Here is a 21,462-nt window from a genome sequence, read left to right as displayed (position 1 = left end):
AAGCTACATTTTGAACACAGGATACTTTTCAGTTGATTGTACGAGTGCCTGATCACATGGGTGGCCTTGTTGCCTGACCACTAACATTCCAGTCAGGTGAAGGCTGACTGTGTCTGCTGTCAACAAGAGATCAGATATGGCTCATGAATCCACAGGTTGAACTGGCAAACTACATAAGGGTCTACGGGTTGCACGCAACCGTACAGTACGTTAACTCGCGCTCACTAATCGACCTGTCTGGAATGCTGACAATTTGCTTGGTCAGTAGACGCACGTCCGGCCACACTGTGACGGAAAGTATGCGACTGGCCACTGCCCGCAGCGAGCAGTATTAACTAGTGCGGCCTCGGGCGCAAATATGTCTCTTTTCTTAGCTCACCATGGAGCCTTACGATACGACCGTAATAAGCCAGTGTTAGGATGTCAGACACAGTGATGATGGGTGCGCGTAGCGTGCGTGTTTTATAATCTGCATTTCTTAATAAAGCTGTTAAAACTTACTTCTCGTGTTCGCGTATTGCCATACCTCAAGGACCCACCGCTTACAAATCCTGACAAAATATTCGTATAATCATCATCTGGGGCAACAACACAAACTACCCCCTTATTGGAAGTTTAGCAGTTGGAGACAAAATGAGACATACCCCACTAAGAAAAAAAAAATAAGAGGAGAAGCAACTGAAAGAAATGGCATCCCTCTCATTTACATGCTTGCATAACCATAATTTGTAAACAGTCATGGTGCTTAATGAAATACTGATAATTTCGATTGCAAACATGTATTTTATATTGTTTAAATTATGAAATTACTGACGTTGTGAGAGTTCATTGCTATTATAGTTCATAAATTAATCATGTGACACATATACTTCTATACTTCTCAGATTTTCAGATGTATACCTTTCAAAGGATGCATTTTTCTGAATTGCAGTTTCTTGCACATTATGGTAAAGCAATGATTAAATTATTATTATTACAGTAAAATATTTTATAGTAATTAAGCTATTTATTATCATTCAGCTTGTATTCAGAGACAGTAACAAACCATAATCACCACAGAACCTAACCCTGGATCCATACCTGTTCTTTGCTTCACTCTAAATACATTTTGTTCCTTAACCTCAAATTATTTTTCCTTGCTAACATACTTCTATACTTGAAAAGTTGCATTGCTGGTCCACATTTGACATCCTCATTTCTCACTTCATATTCTGTGGTGGCTCTGAACGGACATAATTCTGTATGTTCTATTTTCCTAATTGTTATTCACACTTGTTGTTCTCTTCAGAATTTCTGATTGCATTTGCTTACTCTATGATAAAAAGCAATTCCCAATTCCATGAGTATATTATTCTACAGTTCCTGGCATTAAAATAGTCACTACAAGAATGGTACAGGTAGCTGCTCAAGAAATTAAGTTTCAATGTATTTTTCTTGACACAATCCTTATATTTACAGAAGTTTTCTTTCGAGAAGGAGTTCACAGAAATCAGAAAAAAATCACATTCCATAAAACTGTTTTGTAAGAGGGGTCATGATGGCAATGATGTAGTGAGCAGGTTGGCAGGGCAGCAGGTGTATGGGAGACAGATGGTCAACAAACAACAGATTGCAGAAGCAGTATATAGTAGTGTGTTTATTCAATGCATAAGGTACAGCAGCCTGAATGTCATCTTGCTATGGTCAGCACGCAGGGATGTAAGCTGGCCCTGGAGTGTGGGAAGTTTGCAGAGATCAGTGCGCGGCCTTCATAAACACAACCAGCTCACAGTGTCGCCCCACCTAACAGGTCATAGCAGTGGGGACTCAAGTGTCAACACTCTGGTGAGCAAAGTGTGGCATCATGCCCCAAGCAGAAGCCCAGCACACAGGGGTGACAGGCCCTGTAGAAGGAGGTCATGCCAGCTCATGTAGAAGTGTGACTAAGCGCAGATAACCCCCGAGTGCGGAGGCGAACCGGAGACCCCAGCACATTATACAGCAACAGTGGCCCACAGAGATAAGCCTACAGTATTAGGATGTGCCCACAAAGAGCTGATGGTGGCTCAGCAGCTATTTAGGCCCAGGTGCACATTACGGACTAGAGATCTGAAAAAGAATGAGTATGAGTCCAATGTTGAGGGTTGCATACATTAGAAACCAAGGTGTCACTGTAACATCATTGTTATGCTGCCTGTCTTCCTTCCTTCCTCGCTTCCTTTCTTCCTGCTGCAGTTCTACAAATGTGATGAGTCTCAGAATGGTGGCACTGTGGTCTCTTGCTACTTGCTGACCATTTCCTCTAACTGAAGCATGCTGCACTGTAAGGCTATTCGTGACTTAGTAAAGATGTTGATTGCACAATATTGCTGTTGTAGTGTAGCACTGACAGGGCAAGAATGATCAATTGTTGCTATCAGATGGCCTATAATTAAACTGTGTTTTGTGAGACTGTGGAGGGTGTAAGAAGAAAATTAAATGATGCAGTGTATACAATTGCAAATGTGCCCCATAACAGGAAGAGTGAGGCCTGGGAAAAGTTCGATGTTATAGTCCATGTTTCAGATGAGAAACACAGTGTTCATCCAGTGTAAACAAAATGGTTGTGTTCTTATTTATGCCACAGTCACCATGAGAAAACATTTGTGCTCTGACAAATGAAAACAAGGTACAGAGCAGTGTCACTGTTCTCTACCTGTGACCAAAAAACTTGCTATTTGTGCATTCTGTTGATCGTGGCAACTTGCGTTTGTGGACTAATAATGAGTTGTGTAGCTTATCATTCATTTCTGTAACTTTTCCAAAGACTGTTGCAAATTTATTTTAATAATTAATCACCATTTAGAGACTACACTTCAACCTCAAATTCTGTTTTCATTTACTGTCAACACAGACCCAGTAATGTGTTGAAAGAGTGTGTATGTGAACATAATTGTTTGACATTGTCTGAATAGAGACTAAATATTAAAGTAAATTTACCGCTGTCTACAAAACAGTTTTAAGCATATACATACATACAAACATAAACATAAATACATACAGGCATACAAACATATATAAATATATAGCCATACATATGAATCCATACATACATACATACACTTAGGTGACAAAAGTCATAGGATAGTGATATGCACGTACACAGATGGCAGTAGTATCATGTACACAAGGTACAAAAGGGCACTGTCATTTGTACTCAGTGACTCATGTGAAAAGGTTTACGGCGTGTTTATGGCCACACAATGGGGATTAACAGACTTTGAATGCAGAATGGTAGTTGGAGCTAGGTGCGCAGGACATCCCATTTCACAAATCATTATGGAATTCAATATTCGGGGATCCACAGTGTCAAGAGTGTGCCGGGAATACCTAATTTCAAGCATTACCCCTCATAATGGACAATGCAGTGGCTGATGGTCTTCACTTAACAGCCGAGAGGTGTGGTGTTTGTGTAGAGTTGTCAGCACTAACAGACAAGCAACACTGCATGAAATAACCACAGAAATCAATGTGGGATGTATGAAAAATGTATAAATTAGACCGGCGTGGTGACATTTGGCATTAAAAGACTGTGGCAGCAGATGACCAATGTGAGTGCCTTAGCTAACAGCATGACATCACCTACAGCAGCTCTCCTTGGCTCATAACTATATTAGTTGGGCCCCAGATGACTGGAAAACCATGGCCTGGTGAGACAAGTCCTGATTTTCGTTGGTAAGAGCTGATGGTAGGGTTTGAGTGCTATGCAGACCCCACGAAGCCATGGACCCAAGTTGTCAACAAGGCACTGTGCAAGCTGGTGGTGGCTCCATAATGGTGTGGGCTGTGTTTACATGGAATGGACTGGTTCCTCTGGTTCAGCTGAACCGATCATTGAGTGGAAACGGTTATGTTTGGCTACTTGGAGACCATTTGCAGCCATTCGTGGACTTCATGTTACCAAACAACGATGGAATTTTTATGGATGACAATGCTCCGTGTCACCGGGCCACAACAGTTCACAATTAGTTTCAACAAAATTCTGGTCAGTTCACGTGGATGATTTGGCCACCCAGATCATCTGACATTAATCCTGTCGAACATTTATGGGACATAATCGAGAGACCAGTTCATGCATAAAATCCTGCATCAGCAACACTGTCACAATTATGGATGGTTGTAGAGGCAGCTTGGCTCAATATTTATGCAGGGAACTTCCAACAACTTGTTGAGTTGCTGCAGTGTGCCAGGCAGAAGGAGTTCTGACACAATATTAGGAGGTATCCCATGACTTTTGTCACCTCAGCATATACACCTACATCTATATACTTATGAACAAAATAACATTCAGTGCTAACCGATCATTCATTGTGCTGGTATATAATAATCATCAGACTGAATGTTTGCATTGTATGAACAATGCCATGAGTCCTTGGTTATACTAACAAGCCCTTGTACTCACTACCTCTTCCACGCTGATATAGTACACTTGTCCTTGATAACAGACTCAAGTGATGAGTTTTTGGTTAAGTGGACAATGGTGGAGTCTGATGAGTCAAGGCTTTGAGCATATAGAGATGGTGAATTCTGAGGTGATGTCATAGGACCCTCTGGGGATATAAAGCAAGTTTACAGAGCTCATTCCTGCTCTCTACTGTGGACCCCAAGGTAGATTCCCTCAAGTTGGCAGTGGTCAACCAGCAGGTGGCCATCCAACTGGGAGACACCATTGTAGCTGCTGGTGGCATCTGGACTGAGGCATAGCTGTGGTTCCAAAGTTAGCAGAGGTTGTGTCTAGTAAAAGCAGGCTGGATGAGCCACATCAGGTCAATGACTGACATGGAGTACCTCTCAGAGCTGACTGCAGATGATGACTGACACTGCATAGCGGAAACAGGCAGTATTTATTGTGGCTCGCTACACCCATGTTTTGAGATGACCTCATTCTTCATCACATAGGCCACAATAGTGGTGCAGCGTGTGGTAATCCAGGTCATTACTATTGCAATCTCGTTCCTGTTGAGGTTGGAGAGGAAATTCTGGAGTTCTTCTTCACTGTGAGTGAAGAACTCCAGAATTTCCTCTCCAACCTCAACTCCTTTGGTTCCATCAGATTCACCTGGTCCTACTCCAAATCCCATGCCACTTTCCTTGACGTTGACCTCCACCTGTCCAATGGCCAGCTTCACATGTCCGTCCACATCAAACCCACCAACAAGCAACAGTACCTCCATTATGACAGCTGCCACCCATTCCACATCAAACGGTCCCTTCCCTACAGCCTAGGTCTTCGTGGCAAACGAATCTGCTCCAGTCCGGAATCCCTGAACCATTACACCAACAACCTGAAAACAGCTTTCGCATCCCGCAACTACCCTCCTGACCTGGTACAGAAGCAAATAACCAGACCCACTTCCTCATCTCCTCAAACCCAGAACCTCCCACAGAAGAACCCCAAAAGTGCCCCACTTGTGACAGGATACTTCCCGGGACTGGATCAGACTCTGAATGTGGCTCTCCAGCAGGGATACGACTTCCTGAAATCTTGCGCTGAAATGAGATCCATCCTTCATGAAATCCTCCCCACTCCACCAAGAGTGTCTTTCCGCCGTCCACCTAACCTTCGTAACCTCTTAGTTCATCCCTATGAAATCCCCAAACCACCTTCCCTACCCTCTGGCTCCTACCCTTGTAACCACCCCCAGTGTAAAACCTGTCCCATGCACCCTCCCACCACCACCTACTCCAGTCCTGTAACCCGGAAGGTGTACATGATCAAAGGCAGAGCCACGTGTGAAAGCACCCATGTGATTTACCAAATGACCTGCCTACACTGTGAAGCTTTCTATGTGGGAATGACCAGCAACAAACTGTCCATTCGCATGAATGGACACAGGCAGACAGTGTTTGTTGGTAATGAGGATCACCCTGTGGCTAAACATGCCTTGGTGCACGGCCAGCACATCTTGGCACAGTGTTACACTGTCCGGGATATCTGGATACTTCCCACTAACACCAACCTGTCAGAACTCTGGAGATGGGAACTTGCCCTTCAGTATATCCTCTCTTCTCGTTATCTGCCAGGCCTCAATCTCCGCTGATTTCTAATACAATTTGCCGCCGCTCATACCTCACCTGTCTTTCAACAACATCTTTGCCTCTGTACTTCCGCCTCGGCTGACATCTCTGCCCAAACTCTTTGCCTTTACAAATGTCTGCTTGTGTCTGTGTATGTGCGGATGGATATGTGTGTGTGTGCGAGTGTATACCTATCCTTTTTCTCCCCTAAGGCAAGTCTTTCCGCTCCCGGGATTGGAATGACTCCTTACCCTCTCCCTTAAAACCCACATCCTTTCGTCTTTCCCTCTCCTTCCCTCTTTCCTGATGAAGCAACCGTTTGTTGCAAAAGCTTGAATTTTGTGTGTATGTTTGTGTGTCTATCGACCTGCCAGCACTTTCGTTTGGTAAGTCACATCATCTTTGTTTTTAGATATATTTATTATTATTAACATTTACATTTAAGAGTCAAAACTTCTGTGATTCTGTGGACCTTTAGTGTCGACACCTGCCATAAGGAAGATCTACCAAAGAAGAAGAAGCATAGTATGTGCTACATTGGCTATATAAAGGAAGAAGCCTGGTTTGGCACTGTGTGTACTTTTGCAAGGCACCATATGTCACACTTTATCCTGGCCTAATCTATAAAATACCATTATGTTATAAATACATTCATCAGCTCAGACAGAAACAAAACTATCAATACAATAATACATAATCCTTTTCAGAATATTTAATATGTTCATATTCTTTACAGGAAACATTAAAGTATTAATATTAACAACTAGAAATATTAAATTTATCCTAGAAGAACAGAATGAAACTACTTTTTATCCTGAATGGATTAATTTAATTCTTCTGTTGTATTCTCATTCCACAGAGCAATTGCAGCCTCGGCTCCTATTTTGCAATTCCCAGGGCTTGTTCCATGTGAAGCATTTTATAGAATTGTTACATCAGATTTCAGCTCAGAATCTAAAGAATGTTCTAATACAATAAGAAAATCATGGGATATCATCAGAAAGCTAAGCAAGACAGGTATGAATAGACTTTACTTCTTGCGATTGCATCATCGTGAACTACTATATTGCTGAAATAAAGTTTAGTTTCTGCATTTTATATGTGTTTTCTGATTTTTTTGATGTCCTGTTTCTTTAGTAGTGGTCATACCATTAAAGTAACAGTGTTTTAGTTAATGCAGTGTTATAGTTACTGGTACAACAAAATGAGATCATTGTATGATTTAATTAGTGAAAAATTTTGCTCCCCATAAATATAGTACACCTTGTAAAAACAATTTATATGACCAGCAACATGTGTAAATACTACACACACAGGTGACGCAGTGGTTTGCACACTGGACTTGTATTCAGGAGGACGACGGTTCAATCCCGCATCCGGCCATCCTGATTTAGGTTTTCCGTGATTTCCCTAAATCACTTCAGGCAAATGCCAGGATGGTTTCTTCGAAAGGGCATGGCCGACTTCCTTTCCCATCCTTACACACACACCCTTACACACACACACACACACACACACACTCACACACACACACACACACACACACACACACACACACACACACACACACACACAAAGGGATGCAGACAGTTGTATTAAGAACCTCTGGGAGTGCACACCATGAAATACATCTTCAGAATGAGGAATAATCAGTACATGCATACTGCAAAGATAGATATTTGACAATCACTCTTGTTTTTATTATATAAAAATAATCTTCCATCATATATCCAAGAAGCAAAAGTAGTTCTCTTTGATGACATTGTAAGTATTATAATCAAACCTAAGGGAGTAACTGCAACACTTGAAAATGTAAATAACATTTTCTTGAAAATTAATAACTGGCTCTCTGCAAACTGACTGTGGCAGTGAGAATGTAAAAAAAATGTTACTTACTTTCCCTGTTTTCATTCACTAATGTCTTATGGCATCATATTCTGAGATAACTTGTCATTTAGGAAAAATGTACTCGTTGCATAGAAGCACGTAACAAGAGTAATATATAGTGTCTCCTGTAGAGCCTCTTGTAGACAGCTCTTTAAACAGTTAGGCATACTTACAACACTACTACAGAGTATTTACTCCTTTATGAAGTTTGTTGTCAACAATCAAGCACAGTATGAAAACATTATCATTCATAAATATAACACTGATTTACACTTTCCATCACTTTACCTTAGTGTGACACAGAAATGAGTGAGGTACTTATCTATAAAAATCTTTGGTTGCCTACCCAGTGATATAAAGAATTTAATAGATTCAAATAAAAACTGAAATGATATCTTCTTGACAATTCCTTCTACTCCATAGAAGAGAGAGAGATAGATAGAGAGAGAGGGGGGGGGGGGAGGGAGGGGGAAGGGAGGAAGAGAGAGAGAGATATTGAACATAGTTAACTATAAATTATGCAGGGAAAAAATAACTTAAATCATTGAGATTCTCACCATAGTGCCATATTTTTTGTTGATAAAGTGTACTATAATTGTAAAACTGATTTGTTCCACATCTTAGTAAGGTGATGCAATTATGGTCAACAGAATAATCGCAGAACTATAACTCATGACTACACCGTTGCAACCCACTGATGTGAAGGTTTATGTCAGGTAAAGTGGGTGTGAAACAAGGAGGGGAAAGAAGCATGAAGAGAAGAGAGAGTTATAGCTAGGGATGTAAAGATAACAAAAGGTTGTGGGACTGATGAGATACGATATTGCAGTGCCTGTGTTGTTAAGAAGAATGATGCAATGTTCTTTCTGACATGCATCCATGTGCAAAGGAACATTGCATCCTTGTTCTTAACAACACAGGCACTGCGATATTGTATTTATTGACCGATATCAGGCAGTGACTTTTAATCAAAATGTCTTCCACTGAACAGGAATGACATAATGTGTGTATTAGTACAGATTTATGACACAGGAATGAGAACATATGGAAGTTTGGGAATGGCCATGGGTCATGCCTGGATACCCAAAGCAGTTAAGGCAACCACTCGCATAAAGTGAGAAATCCAGGTTTGAGTCTCAGTCTAGCACAAATTTTCACTGTCATCATTCCATTATAGAGCTCATAGTTGTCAGTATTTGCAACTGTGAATACATTTCATGCACTGTTGAGATAGCATTGGTGTAAGGAGGCAAGCTGTACATGGTACCAGATGAAATAGGAAGAGTGGACTAGGGGAGGGAGGAGGCAGGATAGAACAGGGGGAGACTGCAAAGAAAACAATGTGGGCATAGTTTAATAGATAGATGGATCAGCTAGTGTGAAGTACGGCAAGGGGAGAGGAGGAGTATGGTGATAGTGATGGAAGTGGATGTGGGACAGGGTTGAGCAGAGACTGAGGCCCTTTTTGCATCCCCCCTTCTGTCCCCTAACTACCAGCCTCCACTCCCTTCATCCCTTCTTTCCCCTTCTCTCTTCTTCATACTCATTCCATCTAAGACAACACCTCACCCCAGTAAGGCTGCAGCACTGGTTCAATGTAGCTCTGTGTGTGTGTGTGTGTGTGTGTGTGTGTGTGTGTGTGTTTTAGCTTCAAAGAAAGTCATTGCCTGAAAGCTTAGCTAAGCGTTTAATTTATTGTGCATGTCTACCACTAAACAGTTCAACAATTCTGGTGAGTCATTACCTTTATTCTTTCTGTTGTGTCCAATCTATTATTATTTAACACAAATATGAATATAAAAAGTTATCAAGATCCTTTTTCTAACACCTCTACTGTTACCTTTCAGGAAGTGATTAGGAGCAGTAACTTTTCCAGTAGAATGGCTGCGTCTACCTTACTTACCCCTTCTGAGTGTTTATTTTGAAAGCAGCCAAAGAAGATTATCACAAGCATGTTTCCACAGTTTCTTACACTTTATATCACAATCTGAAAAATAAATGTCATTTCTTGGTTGTGCATATTTGTACCTCAGTAGTGAGTAATTCAATTTTGTGTGGCACACTTGATTTGTAACCTTACACACTATTACGTATCAACTGCCTTTAACTAACTTATTTATTAATATGGAAATGGAAAAAGATTTTTGAAATATGGATAATGGAAGGAACAAAGGTAACTACTCACCCTACAGTTGAAATATTATCTAGTTAAGAGGCACCTAAACAAGAATGAAAACATTACCAAACTTGCAGATGATGTCCTCCTTTATACACAACTAGTACATAAGAAAACACACACACACACACACACACACACATTGCCTTTGTTGAATGCATATTGCAGGTACTGCAGCTTAACTGCAGTGAGTGTTTATTTCAAATGGGATGGGAGGCGAGAGCCAGAAGAAAGATTGGGATTTAATGTTCCATTGACCATGAAGTCATTAGAGAGAGAGCACAAGCTCAGATTGAGAAATGATGGGAAAGGGAATAGGTTGTGTCCATTTTAAAGGAACAGTCCTGGCATTTGCCTTCATTAGTTTAGTGAAATCACAGAAACTCAATCTGCATGACTATATAGGAAATTTGAATTGCTGCCTTCCACAGTGCAAGCCTCGTGGCTTATTGCTGTGGCACCTGTTTTGGTGCAAGGAAGAAAGGTGGTAGAGGGAATGTTAGCTAGCATATGAGATACGAAGTGGGAGTTGAGTGTGATGCACAGTGACATGAACTGAAGAGAGGGAGATTGTAGAGGGAGATTGAACAGAAGAAGAGGGAGTGAAGTGGGGAGTATGGAGACAGGAGTGAAAGGGGATGTTGCACAGGGAATGTGGAGATTAAGGCCAGGAGGATTGTGGGGTACAAGCATGTGTTGCAAAGACAGTTCCCATCTACACAGGTCAGAGGAGGTGATATTGGGGATGGGGTGGGAGGATCCACATGACACAGACTGCAAGGCGCCCATTTAAGTTGAGCGTATTGTGCTCAGCAGAGCGCTCCACAAACGGCTGGTCAACTCTCATTGTGGCTACAGTTTGGAGGTGTCCATTTATTTGGAACAGTTGGTTGGTAGATTTGCCTGCATAAAGGGTTGTGGAAAAGTTTTGACAGAGGTGATACATGATGTGATTGCTCTCATAGGTGGCCCTGCCTTTGATAGGATGAGGTTTGCCTCTGATGGAACTGTAATAGTATGTGCTGGGTAGGTGCATAGGACAGATATTGCACCTGAGTCTTCCACAAGGGTGTGACCTATGTGAAAAAGGATTTGGAGTATGGGTGGCATGGCAATGGTAAGAATTTGAAGCCTGGCAAAGAATATAGTTAAACTTTTCCAGTTTGTGGTGATATTGGATTAAAGGGGAGCAAGCAGTTTTCATTTGCAACTGGTTCATGGGGATGGTTGGAATATTAGGGGCATGTGTGGATGTGGCACAAGAGGTCTGTTTTCTGACTAGGTTTGTCAAGTAATGCCTGTCTGTGACCTTTCTCATTCTGGACAAAGGATTGTCCATTATTTCAGATGCACTGTCCACAGGTGGCCAAGCTTTTTGAGAGAGACTTTTCATTATGGATTGATGGATGCCATGAAAATGGAGGTACTGTTGATAGTTAATGGAATTTATATTGACACAGAGGTTAACACCCAGGAAGGTGGCATACTGGGCTGAGAAGGATCAGTCAAGTGAATGGGAGAGAATGTGTTAAGTCTGTGGATGAACAAAGATAGAATGTCTTAATCTTGTGTCTTCATAATAAACCTGAACCAAACAAATAGTTTGGGATCTTGGGTGGTTGGGAAGGTTTCCTGTGGCCCAGTAACAGGTTTGGTGTTGGAGTGTGCCAAGCAGATGTCCATGGCTGTGCCATCTGTTCATCTGTATGTCTTCACCTCAAAGGAGAAGTAATTATGGGTAAGGGTGTAGTTTGCGAAGTGAGATCTACTGTCAGGTGTTAATGGGGCAGAGGTGGTCTCTCAAATGGTATTCTACGACCCACCCATCTATAAAATCTGTGAGGAGATCCTGAGGGCACAACTACTCCCAACCTCCAAACTGTTGTCGAGATCAGAGCTCAGCACTCAGTAGCAGAAAACACTGCCACACACAACATGCTCAACTTCAATAGTTGCTTCACAACCCATGCGATATGGGTCTTCCACTTCTCTCCCCCTCCCCCCCTCCCCCTCTACACCCTCCCCCCACTCCCACACCCATAACATCAGCTTCTGTGACCTACATAGATGCGAATTGTTCTTAATACACATCTTTCCATCTTCAATCCCACAATCCTCATTGTCTCTATGTCCATTAACTCCTGTTCCTCACCCATCTCCACCACTACCCCATGGCTCCCCCCCTCCCCCCACCCACTTCACTCATTCTACTCTGATACCATCCTGTCTGCAGTCTTCCTCCTCTTCTGTTTTGTCTTCCCCTCCCAGTCACTTCTCCAGGCCATTGTCCACCGCACACACCCTCTGCTAGCCTCACACACCCTCTGCTAGCTATGCCAGAGCAAGCTCACCAACACCACATTCCTATCCAATGGGCTTGCTGCCTCTCCCTGCCAGCTATTTGCCATCCCTTCGTACATTCCCCACTCCCCCTCCCCACATCCTTTCTCATCACAAACTGAGGGAGGTGTTGCAGTGATAAGACACTGAACTTGTATTTGGGAAGGCAGTGGCTCATATCCCCGTCTAGCCATTTAGAGTTGGTTCTTTGTGATTTCTGTGAATCACTTATGACAAATGTCAGCATGGTTCCTTTGAAATGGGCATAATCTATTTTCATTGCTATCCTTTCTCACTCCAGTTAAGCTGCAGTGCCAACATAGTGTAGTCAGTTATAGCTGTGTGTGTGTGTGTGTGTGTGTGTGTGTGTGTGTGTGTATGTGCGTGTAAAAGGTTAGCAACATTTCCAGTCTTGTATATGTGCCTAGTGGCCACTCAGAACCTCTACTTTGTCTTGTTTCATTACTTTCACTCCTTCCATTTATAGTGCCCCCGAGTGCAGGGAGGGTAATGAGCCAGAATGGTGCAAACAGGTATTGGAGGTGTGGGGGAAGCCCAGGAGGCTCCAGAGAAAGGTGGCGGCAAAGTTAATAGAAGTTCTCTATTGAAGCATTTGCACTGTGTAGCACACTGGGCTAATGACCATCTGACCACTGAGTCCTGCTGGGCTGGCTGCTTGAATTCTCCATGGTACCGAAGCAGAGATTCCGCTGTGCGCTTGCAGTCTCATTATGTAACCTGGCAGCAAGACTTCCATGCCAGCTGCATGTACACTCACCAATGCCATATCTGTTGCAGCCCCTGGTGGCACCTCAGCTGCATCACAATGGGGAAACTCCACCACAATGAGGCACTAGTCCTGCAATGGTGGACGATGGCTGGTGTACACAGGAAGTGACCCAAGGAGTTGGATGTGCTACTGGAGTAGACCTAGGATAGCCTGCTGTGCCATGACACTAAGTCCAGATAGTTCTTAGAGCTGTTGCCCCATCATAGCCTTGAATCAGTGACTTCAATTGCAGTTCCGTGTGTCAACCTTGCCTGGCACAGCTCCTTCATCTTGGTAGAGTTGTGAGACTGAGGATAATTTTGTTACAAAATACTCACTATTTATGCACTTGTTGCGCATATGCACCACTCCCAGTCACATAACATTACCGCCACTGCCATCGTGGAAACCTGTCTTGCCTCTTGCTGCACACATTTGTGCAGTACTGCTGAGTCCACTGTTTCAGCCAGCTCACATGTCTCACAAAATTGTGAAGGGCTCATTGAATTATTACAGTAACATCATCCCATGCTCGGTTGCTGTCAGCTGCTGCAATATGCCACCTGGGCTCACAATAATATGCCCATTTATGGTCGGTGCGCAGAACATTATTTAACTTACTAATTATGCCTTTTTGAGTTATAATATTTAATTTTTATTTGCGTGTTTGCGGGTACTGCATTATTTGATTGCTATGTATTCATATATAACTCCTGCTGAAAATTAACAAATATAATGATCAACTATGTTAGTGAATCACAGAGTATCACCTCTAGATGACTGTCATTCCAGATGAAGGTCGAAAATGGCTGTCAACGAACTGGACACTTTGTAAACCACTTCAGTCTGAAGCTGACGCAGATCTTCTAATGTCTTGGCTAACTGATGTGTACACAAATCTAGCAATGCTAGACTACCCATATGCCACAAATTTTCTTCTTCCTCTTCCAGCTTACCCAATAAAGGTAATTCTACATTCAGTGTACATTCTATTCATTATATATTTAACATGAGCTACCATGTAACTGATTAACACAAATTAGTTAAAGTGTTTGTGAAGAAGCAAATATGAAAACCATAATATACTCTCAACAGATTATGCCTTTCCTCTTTCTGTTCCCCATTGTGTTTTTTTTTGGTCTGCTTGCATGTTATTATTCCAACATTTTTGCTTCCTTCCCTTATGTCACTAACTGGTTTTATTTCTTTTCTCCCATATATTTTTGTTACCTGTCATTTTATACTTACTTTTTATTTGTCATCTAAACACCACTTCCATTGTATTGTTATTATTATTATTATTATTTTATCCAACTAATGACCACATCAAAATATCTATTCATTTCTCTTTTCTTTCTTCCATATATAAAACACTTTCATTTTCTCAGAATTAGCTCTTTTCTTCTCCTCTGACCATTTGACTCCAGTTTTTCTTCTGTTTGGTTTGTCTTCCTGTCTTGACTTCTGGTCTGAATTTGTCTCTGTTGAATAAGGTCTCCTGTTCAGTCTGTATTTCTTCTGAACTCTCTCTGGTCTTGCCTCCCCACTCAATTTCCTTTCCTCTTTTCCTGTTTTGGGAGAATGTGAAGATCTTCTTTGTTAACCTGTTAACATGTTCATGTGTGCGCACCTCATCCTCACTGGGTAATTTGCACCAGCCCATACTGTCATGGTGGTGCTGTGTACTTTTCTCATACATAAAAGTTTTCCATCATGTTTTCATTTTTTAATTTAAATTAATATTGGTTGGGAATGAACAAAATATATTGCAGAAGTAAAAAAAAAATTATTTTCATTATTTCACGAGACATTTTCAGTGTGAAACATTTTAAAGGAAACTTAGCTTTCTGCACACCAGTGTGAAGTCTCTTTGTGAATGCCTTTTCTTGTGGACATCGTACACCTTCCTGTGTGTCTTTTATTCTTTGTGGGTGGCAGAAAATCTAGAAAATGCCTGACTGTAAGGCATATTGCTTTCAGTGTTAGAGATGGGCATCATACTGATGGCCATTGTTGTGGTGAAGATATGGCGAGTTGTCCACCAAGACTAGCCATGTAGCTCATTTTACTTTGTTTGCCACCATGCATCTTGTACAGAACGTCTGCATTGAATCATGCAGTGTCGAATGTGTGGTGGAAAACCTTCTGATAATATTTTTTCAGCCTGCTCCTGGCCATCTGGTAGCTGTGAAACTGAGAATCGCAGTTATTGAATGATACCATTCTTTAGGTTTACATTTAAAAATGTATCATCATGGAAAGTGCTGACCATAACAACATATCTTTTGTCCCATTTCATTACCATCTGCTTGCATCTGTACTCTGTTATGTACTCTCCTTTCTTCAGTTTTTCATTTTTCATGAAGTTAGGGAACCCCTTCCTGTCTTGTCCCATTGTGCCAACATTAGTTTGTCCACCATATCTTGACTGGTGTACTAGTTGTCTAGATAAATGAAGTGACCTTCCCCAAGTAGATCATGTGCAAACTCAAAACAGGTTTAGAGGTTATTGTTCCTTCTGGATAGTGGCTACCGTAATTAGTGTCCTTTCGAATGTAAACAATGAAGTCCCATACATACTCGGAGTTGCTTACACAGCAGTGTAGAATCTGCTGTACTTTGTTGGACTAAATTGCCTCCATCTAAGCCACAATTTCCAAAGTAACAACAATTCATCATTGGTGAAGTTCCTTTCTGGCAAGTATACTGAAATGAATTTATGGTGCAGATACTCCATAATCGGGTGAATTTTGAGTAGTTTTCTGCTGACAGTGCGTAGCAGATTGTATGAGGCTCTGGTTTGTGGAGAATTCCTTGAAGTGTGAGTGTTCCAATAAGTGTTTTTATCTCATCTCTTGTAATATTGTGCGAACTGCAAACCCTGAAGCATGCTGCTAAATTGTGATAAGAAGCTATGAACTGTTGTGCATATAAGTTTGTATGTTCATTTATTACTTTGCACAAAGCACCATCCACGAAACACATAAAACAACTCATCACATCATATTGTTTTAGAAGCACGCCTGTACCACTACTACCACTGAACAAATATTGATCACAAACTGAACTAGCATGCACAAATGCACTAGGTACCACGTGCGGCAACGGTGTCTTGTTGTCTGATGTTTCTGAATAAAAATCACTTGCTGTAACCTCAATGTCCATATCTTGAAAACTTTCAGAACTGTCACTGAAATTATCACCACGTCCTAAAAGCAGCTGTCTCTCTCCAAATCTGCTAAATGATTTCTTTTCACCATTGCAAAATATCATTCACTGATGCACTGGTAAACAAAGGCAGAAAAGTGGAAAATATTGTAACTAGCCCAGAATATGCTTTAGTGCCTGAAGAGAGCTATGATATAGTATACGAAGCTCAACTGATACCACAGTTTCAATGGTAGGCCAATAACTCATCATTCCCCATCACCTACTAGCCACAGAATCCAGCGGACGGATATATCCATCCAACCCACTGTGAATTTGCAGTGTGTGGATGGATATATCCATCATTCCCACTTAAAGGGTTAATATGTCTTCCTTCTTTCTCTCTAGATGTTCATAGAGTTTACCATGACTTTTCCTGATCCCATCTGTTACTTTAGAGCAAAATGAGTTTATTTCTTTATTTGATCTGAAAACACAATTGCCATCTTTGTTCTTGGCTGTACAAATTTTTTTCTTTCTTTTCCAAATCATCATATGGCATTTTGTATACAGATAAAAGTAATGTTTCCAACTCAGAGGACTCCCAGTTCTAAAACTGTAATGTGATGCCTTAATTTAACATCTCTAGAACATAATTTTTTTAGTGTGCAGGTTTCTCACTTTTAAGTATGCTCTTTTCAGTTTCTCAGTTCTGATTTTAATTGCTTCTTTTTATTTTTTTTCACCCAAAAATTTGCAGTGGTCTGTCTTCATGATATTAACATACTTGGTTTTTTAAAAATTTTGGTGAGTTAGTGTCATTGGTCATGTATTCTGTCTTTTCAAAAGCTATTTGTAGACCTGCCTTTTCAACTGTCTTCTTCAGAAGTTCTAGTCCTTTTTTTGCATTCTCTAAGGTCCCTTCTATTATTATGAGGGTATTGGCAAAGCCCAAACAATTTATTGCTTCTTTCAATTTACTCAGCTTAAAGCAGTTATTAACTTTTTTTGTTTTTTCCCTCGGTTTTCCATTCTCTTATAGCTGTTTTTCCAACACAGAATTGAAAAATAGAGGTGACAAACTATCTCCTTGTCTGACTTCCGGTACAGTTTTTAAGGAACTAGAACTTGTTCCCAAAAATTTAATTTTAGATACTGTGTTTGTAAAAGTGTGTTTAGTTATTTTCAGAGTTTCCCTATATGCTCTAAATTCTTTCATGATTCTGAGGAGAGAGTCTCTGCCTGTCAAAACATAAGCCTTTTTAAAATCAAATATTGACCCTTCCTTTTTATTTGATATTTTCTTCATGTACTTAATTATTTGTCTGGGGTTTAGAATTTTCTCTGGACAGGATCTGCTATTACTAAATCCAGTTGTATGGTCTCCAGCTTGTTTATTTAATTGAGGCTTTAATATGTCCAGAAGAACTTTTGGTAAGATTTTATATTCTGATGATAGTAATGAAATTCCTCTGAGATACGGGTAGTACTATATCAGTTTCTTCTGAAATAAAGGTAGTAATTTTCTCAAGGCTTCTTCTTTCTGTTTGAGGTACTGGAAACCTATTTTGTCCTCTTTTTGGTGAATTGTATGTGTATTATTATTATTGTTATTATCATTACCATTATTATTATCACTGTTATTATTGTTAACTTTGTCATTTTATTTCTTTCCCTTTATTGTTCCACTGACTCATTGTTGCATTTCTTAGTATATTTTGCTACATTTTCCTTATAATCAATTGATGTTCTGTGATTAGTTGACTTCATTCTTTTTACAATGTAGTGCCCAATTCTTGTGATTTTGAATTTCAACTGCTTAATTTCATTGTGTGCTTCTTTCATCCTCTGAGCTTAGCCATTCTGCATGATTTCTCCTTCCATTTACCATCTATTATCATTATAAATTTGTATGTTAAAAAACTAGAATGTAGTATAAAACAAAGTTAATGCATTGTATCAGATATATGTAGCTGATACATCATCTAGCAACAGAAAAACTCATGAACCAGCCATTCTGTGTGACATGGTGATGCAGAAAAGGCCTCTTAACAACAGAAAATTTTTAAAAATGGTACCCATTGTTTTCTCTTTTGTTATGGTATAAATGCATTCAGTTAAAATGTGAAACTTTGAACAGGTATGTCACAGCATTATGTAATGAGATAAGGGTAGTACCATATCAGTAACTGTGTTAAGACTTCTTTCTATTTGAGAGACTAAAAAGCTGTTTTTAACTATAGAATAACATTTTACCACTCATTCTCCCATTGACACAGCAGCTTTATTCTCAGTTGCAGTGAAATACAAGCATACAAGTTACAGAGAGTTTTTTTGTTGTTGAGGGCAATTGCACCTGAAGTATCCATGTTTTAGAAATAAACTGCTTTAGCTGTATATGATCTTTTATTTACAGGAGCATGACTGTTTTTGTGATATCAAATCACATCTACAAGATATTAAACATACAATCAACATTATGATAAAAAAAACAGATACCTATCCTAATAATCTAAGCTCTGTGACAACCAATATGAAATACTCACATGTCAGTAAAACATTAAGCTCATGATGCAGGAAGAAAGGGGAGTCAACCTTCTCAAAATAAAATACTGTTACCCACAAAAAGCAGGGCATCAGATTGGCCAGTTGAAAAACTGACATATTAAAAGCATGTTAACCTACAATGAAAAGAGCAAAATAAGACAACAACAAAAAACCTAAAAAGGCCCAGCTAGTAATGCTGAAAGCCCAATGGTTAAGAAAACTCACTTCGTACCAGGGAGCATTGCACAGCAAGCCTCCAACCATGTTGCTGTGCAGGGGCACACTGCCAGCCAGTATGCTCATGTGTGTCTTGGAGGGCACTAGTGCCACCCCACACATAGCAGGGAAAGCTACAAACATTTTTGTGCATATTGAAGTATGATGGAAATGATTGAGGCCCCCCATTACGCAACACAACCATATAAACTATATAATACTTGAGCATATAAAATAGATAAAACCAAACCAGACACTAGCGTGTATAACATCAAACCTAGGATCAGTAACCAAGCAGACAGAGAACTATGACATTATTCCTTGAAAGGCAAAGTTGGATAGTACATTGTACTGTCTTAACTCCACATGATTATTAAGGGTGTGTTAATGGTATAGCTTTAGACTCTGTATAATTCCAATCACTTCCAGAATGTTTAAAGTGCCCCTTTACTTCTCTGGGTAAAGCTTTTAAATTATTAGCTAACCTGTTATGGAGTATCCAGAATCACATGAGTGGTTACTTAAAGTAGAATTTGAATTCCTCAGACTTTGGTGTCCTCGGAACTTTATGCCAAACCCTCTGTCAGTCTCCCCCGCATGCCTGGCAAGACAGTTGTTGCACTGATGCAATATACACCAGTAGCGTTATACTTTTTACAAACTACCTTCTCTCTGTGTACAAGTCTTTGGCCAAGATTCTGTGGAATAAAGAACACCAGCTTCATCTTTTTTGTCATTAGCTTTTTGTCTACTTTCTGTGAAATCGTGCCAAAGTATGGTATCTTGTGGCAACCAATGAATTTGTCTTCCTCCTTGTCCAACCTCAGTAGTTTGAATTCATTACCATTTGACCTCTGCTTATTTCTAGCAAATTCTTTTTTGCACAGTATACATTTATTAATATTTAATTATATCATTAGAATCATATCTGTTGACATATACAACATGTAGAATACACTAAAATTCTCAATCATACACCTTGTGGCACAAGGGTACACTGTGAAGGCATTGAAACATTGATCTTAAAACTGCCATCTTGTATGCAAGTGGGGGATTATAACTACGGTGTATGAGAGTATCCATCATTGTAGCCTTTCTAAAACTGTCATACCCAATCCTTGTATCCTGTAAGGAAATTTTGAAAAATAAATAAATAAGTGGAGGGTCTCAACCAAAGGCTTTGTCAACTCTGTGATGTTGGCTGCAGATTTCTAGATCTGCATTATCATGTGGGGATTTGCAGGACTCCCCTTGACAGGTCAGGGGTGTGCTACACAAAGGAAGCAGCTACTCACATAGCCAAGTACTTGTGGAGTGCACATAAGGGTCTTTTAGGCCAGGCAGTAGTTTGAGGTGCTCTGATGAACACTCGCCAATCAATATGCAGCAAGGGATGTCAAAAGACACTTGGACTGCCATAATTTTATCAGTAAACTGTTGGAAGTATTTGTAATAAATTTCTTGGGTCTGAGAGCTGTAAGAACCTGAGTTGGAAAGCTATGAAATATTTAGTGAGTCATGAAATGTATATTGGAAAGACCATTTAGAGACCATAGGAGGGGGAGTGTTTCATTACATTTCACAAAAATATTGTCTCTAGTAAGGTCAAAGTTGAGTGTGACAGTGAAGTTATCTGGTCACATACAACAGGTGAGGTGAAACCAAATTAATTGTTGGAGATTTTTACTGGCCACCCAGTACCGCTGTGGCAGTTCTAGAGTCATTCAAAGAAAGTCTAGGGTCAATAGCATGTAAATACTCAGAGCATGCAATACTAGTTGGAAGCTGCTTTTACCTACTGAGTATAGACTGTGATGTCTATGGATTCATTGCAGAGGGTACAGGCAGACAGTCATGTGAAATACTTTTGAAGGTGTTTCTTAGAACTGTCTTGAGCAGATAGCTCAGCAGCCCACATGCAATGGAAGTATAGTAGACCTTGTAGCTACAAATATGCCAGACCTTACCAACAATATCAGAATAGAACAGGAATTAGTGATCATGATATCATTATAGCAACTATGATTATGAAAGTTAATATATCAATTAAGAAGTCTAGGAGAGTTTTTCTGCTAGATAGAACAGATAAGTGGTTATAGTATCTCACTTAGATAGGGAACTGGTATCACATGGTTCCAATAAGATGGACCCAGAAAAATAATGGGCAAAGTTTAAGCAGATTGTAAATTCTGGTCTGGAGAGTTATGTGTCTAGTAAGTGGATAAAGGATGGAAAAGACCCACCATGGTTTAATAATGAAATTTGGAGGATGCTGAGGAAGCAGAGGCTGTTGCACTCTCGGTTCAAAAGGGAATGCACAAATGATAATCGAAGCCTAGTAGAG

The 21,462-nt window shown here is 40.3% G+C and overlaps 1 protein-coding gene across 1 annotated transcript in view; it reads left to right on the top strand.

Annotated features, from left to right (window-relative positions):
• Window positions 1-21,462, top strand: part of LOC126184684 (lysosomal Pro-X carboxypeptidase) — a 52,727-nt gene that overhangs the window by 13,149 nt on the left and 18,116 nt on the right. The window contains exons 5-6 of the mRNA XM_049927177.1: window positions 6,896-7,053; window positions 14,001-14,173. Coding sequence (XP_049783134.1) covers window positions 6,896-7,053; window positions 14,001-14,173 — 331 coding nt within the window. The remainder of the gene's footprint in view (window positions 1-6,895; window positions 7,054-14,000; window positions 14,174-21,462) is intronic.

Source organism: Schistocerca cancellata, chromosome 4, assembly GCF_023864275.1.
Source record: "Schistocerca cancellata isolate TAMUIC-IGC-003103 chromosome 4, iqSchCanc2.1, whole genome shotgun sequence".
NCBI lineage: Eukaryota > Metazoa > Arthropoda > Insecta > Orthoptera > Acrididae > Schistocerca > Schistocerca cancellata.
This window is presented reverse-complemented; position numbering and strand designations above follow the sequence as displayed.